General features: G+C 35.1%; 1 protein-coding gene across 1 annotated transcript in view; it reads right to left on the bottom strand.

The window, feature by feature from the left end:
• Nucleotides 1-6,889: 6,889 nt before the first annotated feature.
• The window catches only part of LOC118748729 (kelch-like protein 5), a 16,861-nt gene continuing 15,039 nt past the window's right edge, over nt 6,890-8,711 (bottom strand). Inside the window, exons 5-6 of the mRNA XM_036483379.1 lie at nt 7,594-7,695; nt 6,890-7,524 (exon numbers count right to left, since the gene is read on the bottom strand). Of these exons, the coding sequence (XP_036339272.1) occupies nt 7,324-7,524; nt 7,594-7,695 (303 nt within the window). The 3' untranslated portion in view covers nt 6,890-7,323. The remainder of the gene's footprint in view (nt 7,525-7,593; nt 7,696-8,711) is intronic.

The raw sequence follows: 8,711 nt of genomic DNA, 5'->3' as shown, positions 1-8,711 counted from the left end.
AACTTGAAACCAAGTGCTTGATTGTGTGACTACACTGTAATTGTCAGTAAAAACTGCGAGAAGGGTACAAAGCATTGTGCATACTTACACAGCGTTTACATGAGACAATTTTGCCAAGACAATGGCAATACTTTCACACTTTTTCACTAATACATTCACACTTCTCTCATTGGCTTCGTCAGTGTCTTTGATTTTTCGAAGACAGTGAATTAGACAGTAAATTGGACGATTCAGCCGTGTCTTGGTTAATTTGAGAAAAAGAATGATATGAAACTCACGCCAAACGACACTAACAGCGGTGGCTGAAAAATATATTGTCTTTATAATTGTCAGGACGTCTACTTTACACAACAATTTGACAACTAATACATATTCTCAATTTTCTTACAAGTACAAGAAGGGTACAAAGCATTGTGTAAGTGACAAATGTTCTTCTTCTCCCTGGAAAGTACCTGCAAAATATATATATATCCCGTCGAGATGTTAGACAATTGATGTAGAAAAAGACCAAAGTTATTAAAATAATAAAAGTTGGCAAAATATGCATTGAATTAAATTTATTCCGATGTTTATATAGCATTTTAATATTTTAAAGCATTTTGGTCAATGACTCCTACACTTAGGCCCAATTTCAGATGGCCTACTTAAGTAGAGATTGCTGATTAACTTCCACTATTAATTTTCAGATCATACGTTTAAACTGCCCTTAAATGGGCAATACTTGCTATTTAAATATGAGATATGCAACCATGTGCTCGAACCAAAAAACCAAGATTGATTGGGAGGTTGGTTAAACAGTCCCTCCAAGTCCCACCAAAAAACAATCAGCTGTTCAGCATAAAATGTAAGCAAACTAGCAAATGCAACAACAAATTTAAGGAACAAGCAGCAGTGCTACCAATTGTTTGGCATATTTAAACAAAGTTGATCTGAAAGCCAACGAAAGCTAAATGGCATTTAAACCACAATCCACAATTAAACTTAAGTGCCGTTTAAATATTCATTTGAAATTGGCCCTTAATAGAACTTTCTTACTGGTTTTGTCAGAGTTCGATTAAAGTTTTTTTTTTTATATTTATATTGAGTGTAACCCTGTAGCAAAAAGAATCAGGTGATGTCAGCTGGGAGGCATTTCTGGAAAACATTTGATTCTTTTTCACTTGTAAGTATGCACTATGGGACAAAATCGATATAAAGCGTGTCATCGCGTGTCATGATTAGAAAAACTTCTTTTCGAGGATAAAATATGTATATGTAATTATGTGTTATTTATGAGCAAAATGTGGGTAAAGTAATGTAAGTAATGTGGGTAATGTAATGATGTTTTCCAATTGAATTCATTATGTAAAACAAGAGCATGTGCTTAAAAAAAAATTAACCCTGTGGTGTGGGGAAATGAAACGACAACAGCGACAATGTAAGAAAATCTGACACAAACAAACGACTGTGAAAGAGATGAATTTTGTGTTATTTTGTGAATTTATCAATTTAAATTCTAAATTTCCGAATATACTTAAGTCCTTATTCCAAAAAAAAAAAAACGAAAGGTATGAACAGTTATAGAGGCTCCAATGCCTGCCAGCGCATCCGCGCAGACAATTCATTAAGCACGCCCAAGTTTAAGCGGCCATTACCCGGAGCTCCTCAAATAGGAATCATACAAACATACAATAGTAATTGCTTCCGTATAAATTCAGGATACGCTTTTATTTGGAGACTCCGTTGGTTATGGTGGTCAAAAGTTCAGCCAAGTCATTCAATGGTCCATTATCCGGAGCTGACCCAACATGATGAGTAGATTTTAGTAAGCCTCACACTTGTTAGAGCAAATTAAACACTTTACAAAACTTTCTAATGCAATTGTTCTGTTTTACAACTAAACTTGTAGATTGCTGATACGCAACTGGACTTGTGGTACGCTGTGCAGCGGCCTTATATACCTGCGCTCGCACTCATGGAAACTCTAGAACGTTCTGCAATCTATCGCCCTTTCTCTCATTCTCTCGCTGTTCGCAGTATTCCACTTGACGTTTCTTGTTGTCGAATATTCTACGTTTCTTGTTGTTCGCATCGCGTTGCCGCAGTGATCGCCACAATATCAAAGAACGTAGATAATAAGAAGGGACAACTCGTTATAGTTGTAGCGAAAGTGCGCAACAGGAGCGTGCCCTTTCTTTTCATCCAATCGAAAAACGTACTAGGGTAAAAAAGAAAGCACGCCCCTCTTGCGCACTTTCGCTACAATTATAAAGAGTTGTCCCTTCTTATTATCTACGTTCATTGGCAATATTTAGAAATTTTGTGATATTGATCGCGGTTCATCAATGCTACACGGCAAGATCCGTATTGATGGTGTAACAGGCGCCTTAAATACGTCTATAGAGAGACCGTTTCGAATTACATTGCACATCGATTAATCGAAGCTACTACAATCGAGTTTTTTCGAATTATGGTTTAAATATAACACCGGCGAACAGCAAACTTCGCTGATTTGGGCGATGCTGACGTTCACCGTTTACCCAGCTATTTCGCTTACTTAAAGAAAATTAGAGCGGTACGAAAACAGCTGATACCATTTGGTCGCCTTTATAATTTGGGTGGCCATATTTAGAAAAAAACTAAACTATATTTAGAATGAGGAAATGTTAACAAATATAAATGTAAAACAAAGAGAGATATTATAAATTATTTTATTTCAAGCTATATCCACAACTATATTTTTCAAACAACAAAAATAATTCGTCGTTATGTGGTTTTCTTCTAAAACTTTGGAAGCAAAAAAGAAATGCGAACACCTTTGGCACTTACAGCTGTCATCGCCCCTCAGGGCGATAGAAATAACTCTATCGTCATAAAACGCCGCCGAGCGAACTTCGCTTTTCGCTTTGGCTGTGATCAAATATCATATGCTTGCGAGTGCTCTAATTTTGACAGCCCGTATTTCGCTGTGGTGAGTTCGCCGTTCGCCGGCATTGTATTTCAACTATTAGGCAAAGAACATAGTGGCGCGACAAAGAGAGCGACAATACATTTTCGGATAATATCGAAGTAAGACACAAGAAATGTCGAAACATAGTGAAGCAACCGTCAGCTCAGAAAGCAAGGAAAACGCATTTTTTTTGTTTTCTTCGCTATGCTCTTTGTCGCTTTCTTCGCTTTTCGCTTCACTATGTGCTGCCACATTGAAAATTAAAAGTTTGTTGTTGTCGCTCTCTTTGTCGCGTCACTTTGTTCTTTGCCTTAAAGGCCCTACACATGGATCGATTTATCGGCCAACCAGTTGGCCAACCGCTAAAAGGTGGTGGTAAATAAGCCGTGTGTAGGCAAGCTGACAAACCTTCGTCAAGTGGTTCGTCAGGTTGGAGAAAAATCAAAAATTTTTGATTTTTGAGGCAGGTTGGTCAACTTGTCAAGTGGCATTTTTGGGGAAATGACAACGTTGCAAACAAAGTTGTATGAACGACCTATCGCAACTCCGGATTAGAATTGTAAAATTAAAAAAAAATGCCACGCGTAGGTGAAAAATAAAAGTTTTTACAATTATATTTCGAAGCAGCCTTACCTAATATACTTTTTCTTGAACTATTCGAGGACAATAAAATAGCATGTGTTTCTCGACTTTGAGTTTGCAATGATTGCCAGCTCAAATATTACGAAAAATTTGTCGCAGGAGAGTTTCCATACAAAAGTAATAATATTTTGCAACAAATCAGACATTTGCAACAACTTTGCGTCGTTTCATGAATCCCACTAATTTTTCGTTTGCCTTAAAATGGCCGCATAAACTCAAAATCATAATTCAATTATACTCAAAAATTAACAATAAATTTCGGCATCACGTAACCGGAACGACCCAGATTTATATCTGGTCAACCATTTCCTGGTACCAACGGCTATTGCAAATTCATAAAAGACCAAAAGTCACATTCCCACTGTCTAGTGTTGCCACACATTAGCTTTTCCTACCAAAACTGGTAGGTTTTTCTTCCATTTGGTAGGTTTGTAGGCTAGATTAGATTTTGGTAGATTTCGTGACAATGAGTAATAGTTACTTAATATAAAATATGTATCTCCATCAACCCTATCAAACTGGTATTTCAGGGTACTGTTATATATATATACTATATATATATATATGGAAAATTTGAAAGTTAGAGGGGAAAGCTCGAACACCCACTACTCCTACCTGGCTACGCCCATGAAGACAAAGTGATTCATAACTCCTCCCAGGAGGAACTCTGAAAGACTCCTTGCACTTGGAACTCTTACTGGCAAATTGACAGCACACTGCAAGTTGGGGTACAATTGGTCATCAAATGGGGCTTTCTGTAGAGACGGACTGTACGTTTTGTGGGCTGGTAGAGCCCTATTTTACTTCAAATGGCACTTAATTTTTTAATTTCGTACAAAGTGCCAAAATGGCACTTTTGAAAAATAGTATTGTTTCAATGCGTTTTTGTGAACTCCTTTGCGTGGACTTTTTTCTCAACTAAAATTTTCTCATTTCCATAGTGTATACAACTGGTTGGTATTGCACTTTTGTTTTAGGAATGCGTTTCTAATCTTAATGGTAAATGGGAGCAACTAAAAAGATTGACACCTCTTTTGCCACTTTTATTTTTCTATTTGGCACATTTTGGCACTTTTTTATCCTTAATATGACACTTCATAGCTAAACATAGTTGGCAGCCCTGCTAGCTGTGTCTTAGTTTTACTAAATGTTATGTTATCTAAATTTTTAATAAACTTGACATCGAACAAAAATATTAAAAACTCGAAAAAAGGTTTGATTGGTATTGGTGGATTTTAGTAGGAAAAATATTAGTCTGTGGCAACACTGTATCGGATCGACATTATTTCCTCGGTATTTTCAGCTTACGGAAACAATTCCGCGTTGCGCTGATTTGCACACTTGTCGGAATACTTTCGGTATGAAATTCACAGAAAAAAAATCAAAACAAAAGCCGCAATTCATGAAATTAAATTTGGAAATTTCTTAAATCATTTAACAAAAATACCCTCTAGCGAACACAAAGACGTTATGGCTTGTTATATTTATTTTATTAAATTTAATTCTTACTTTCTTCTTCTTGTTTTAGTACGCTGCCAAAATGTGTGCAGTAAATTTTCAGATTTTACTGACTGGTCTTCCTGAAGTGCGGTATGCCGAAATGAATCCGCTCCGATTTCATGTATGCGACACTAAAGCTGCCTTCAGACGAGGCGATTTTTTAACAGGCGATAATCGCATGGAAAAGTTGACTTGCTATCTACTTTGAGGCAAGCGATTTTTGAATCACCATTTGCACGAGCGATTTTCCTTGAGCAATGTTGAATCGCTTAGACAATGTCAATTGAAATACACGTGGTCGATGAGCTATCGGTATACTCTCGGTAAAAAACAGAAATGTCGATCCGATATCGTACCGAGTAATGTGAAAGCTCTCTTAATTTTATGAATTAGTTTTTTAATTTTAACCTTTATTTGGGTTTACAAGCGGTAAACACTTTGAGAGAAAAGCGCAAACGGCACGCAAGTTTTTGTCGGTTAATTTATTCCATATCTTCTGTAACCAAGCCTAGTTTCCTCCATTTTGAGTCCTTCAGAGGCCTCATACCTATACAATTTTTCTTTTTTTGTGCATTTTTTTCTTTTTTTTTACCTATACAGTTTTGTCTTTTTTTCATTCAGTCTAAGAAAAAATATACCTGAAAAAGACTTCCATGCACTTATCTCCCAAAGTTTATGCCCCTGGAAAATGCAAATAAGGATTAAAATTTTAGAACTAATTAATAAAATTAAAGTAAAATTAGTAAAAATTAGCAATAAAATACTTTCTTCGCAAAATGTATAAAGACCCTTCTATTTAAACAAGTAATTTTTAAGCCAAAAAAAACCGAACATTATCGAAATCGGTTAACGTGGTCTAAAGTTATGCGGTAACATATCTACATAAAAAAAAAAAAATATTCCGATGAACTGATAACTTTCTCCTTTTTGTGAAGTCGGTTAAAAAGACGGTGTAACAGTTATTCGTTGCCCCGCTATACACATGTAAATTGATTTTCCAGACGCAATTAATGAAATAATTTTTTTTTATGAAACGAGGAAATATAAGTTTAACAAAAATTTTTTAGGAATTAAACCTAAATACTGTAATATCTTTAAAAATAAATGAATTTAAGATAAAAAAAATTTTCTTTTTAAAATAATAAAATCTAAAGCTAAAAAAATTTAATTAAAAAAGAAAATCATTAAATAAAGAAAAATAGAAAAAAACATAAAAAAAAAGAAAAAAAAAGTTCCGCTGCACTCATATCTCTCGAATGGCACTTTAGTCTTTTGTTCACTTTGCCATTGCGACTTTTGTGACAGCGTGAGCAAAATGACATACATATCAGAGAATGGCATGCGATGCTATTTTTGTGACTTTAGGTATGCTCACATTAAAAGCGGTGGATGAATGCGGTGCTCAGTCATACAAAAGAGGAGTACCGATTGAGTATGCAATAATTGCGGTGCACCGCATGCCAACCCCTGATACATACATATGTATATGTATCTATTGTTTCCTTTGCGCCAGCTGATTTAGAATCATCAAAGTTCAGCATTCGAAGCTGGCAACGATATTTTCGAGTTCACTCAGATTCAGTGGTAGAAATTTTTTCGTATTCGTTGCAGGCATTCGAATTCGTAGATTTTCTATGATCGATTCAGTGATAGCCCTGAATAGGGGTATAAAATATGCACCAAGTAAAACACCAACAATTATTTATGCTTGGATTTTTCGATAGTCCTACACCTTTCCTTAAGTTTTTCTTTACATATTTAATAATAATAAATTTTAAATGAAGAAAAGACCAAAAAGTGCCATTGTATTAAATTTTTACTTCTAACTGTAGCACGAAAATCCATTACACAAACAAAAATAACAGTTGCAAAATCCATTAAAATTAAATTTGTTTTTTAAATATGGGCATACATATCGATGGTCCTCTACAATAACGACACAATTCAAACTTCAGAAAAGTAAAGCCTTTACTACTGTTAATTGCCTCACGTCTCTCATCCTTGTCTTATCCATTCCTAATCCTTACTACTTACTTTAGTAGTCATTGTTACATACTTTAGAAAGGATTGGACATGGGTTAGACAAGGATTAGATACATGAAGCACTTAACGGTAGTAAGGGATTTTATTTTTTGAATTTTGAGTTGTGTCATTATTGCAGAGGACCATAGAATATCAAAAACTGCCTCAACCAAATAGATTCATCTCTGAAGAGTACATAGTAAGTATCTTCTTATTAAACATTGCATCACTTATTCACTTTCAAATAACGTTTTAGCCACAACATAACAAGAGTATCGACCATTTTTGGGTATTGGTTTCTTTTCGATCCATTCATCACGTTCCGAATTGTATACTGACACGGAATTTGAAGGAATACCTCCCACAGCCCACAGTCGGTCATCCGTAGAAACACATCCTATACCGTAACGTCCATCTCTCAAAGCGCAGATCTACGAAAAGTAACATTCAAAAATATGCGATGGTTTTCGAAATTTGGGAAACTTTTTAAATCAACCAACCTTAGTCCATTTGTTATTTTGAGGGTCATAGCATTCAACTGTTTTGCAACTTAGAGCCATTTCACTACCTAAAATATAAATGCATCCATTGCTTACGGCGACCTAAAATGTGGAGAAACATTAGACCGTCCATTAAAAAAAAATATTGTGCAGGCGGAAAAATATATATTTTGGTCTACAAATAAGCTATACAAAGAACTGGAGATTTTTGGAAATAGTTAAAGTGTTGTTTTCTCAATTTGAAAAAATGTGTTAATTTTGCAATACCATTCGGCTTATAGGCCGAAAAACACCGTTTCCCCGTTTTGTTTACTTTTACATTTGACATTTCTCCTCTTCTTCGCAAAAATAATCGATAAAACTCAAGAATGATAGAATACAAGATTGCGCCAATCGAGCTGAGAGCAACTGGTTGTGACGTCGCATTAGTAAGAGAATGAGAGAGTAAAGAATAATTTTGAAGAAGAAGAGGAAGAAACGAATATGTGGTGAGAAATAGTGATGTTAAACTAGGTTGAATTGTACCTACTCTTCAGCCTCTTAAATTTGAACGTACACTTGTGGTCAGCTGACTAAGTCAAGTGACAGGTTGACTAGTTTTGGCTATTTTTCTTTTGTTTATTTAATGTTTATATTTTTTTTTAAGTCTAGCACCTTACCTAACCATCGCTACATAAATCCTCATTTCAAACTTCGTTCAAAAATTATGAAAATTCATCAAACTTTAACATTTGCACCGGAAAATTTTTAAAGTTTTATTGCATAGCTTGTTCAAAAAAGCTCACTTCGCTCATAATTTTACGAATATGAGATGCTATGAAAATACCTAAAATTTATAAAAAGAGATAAAACCGATGAAGAAGTAATAGATGAGAGAATAAAAAATTAATATCTCCTTTTATTTTAGCTTCACTTAATTTTGGGAACACCACTTTAATATAACAAAAAGCGTTGCTATTTACATCCATTTTTTTTTTCAATTAAGGATATTGTCGGAGTCTTGCAAAGCCATTGCACGGTGTATGGATTGCACGAAAAAAACGGTCTTCCTATGGGACAGCTTGGCAAACCGTGCAATCCGTGCACCGTGCAAGGGCTTTGCAAGACTGTGAGAATAC

The sequence above is a fragment of the Rhagoletis pomonella genome, unplaced genomic scaffold (genome assembly GCF_013731165.1).
Source record: "Rhagoletis pomonella isolate Grant_MI unplaced genomic scaffold, Rhpom_1.0 Rhpom_scaffold_00013, whole genome shotgun sequence".
Classification (NCBI taxonomy): domain Eukaryota; kingdom Metazoa; phylum Arthropoda; class Insecta; order Diptera; family Tephritidae; genus Rhagoletis; species Rhagoletis pomonella.
This window is presented reverse-complemented; position numbering and strand designations above follow the sequence as displayed.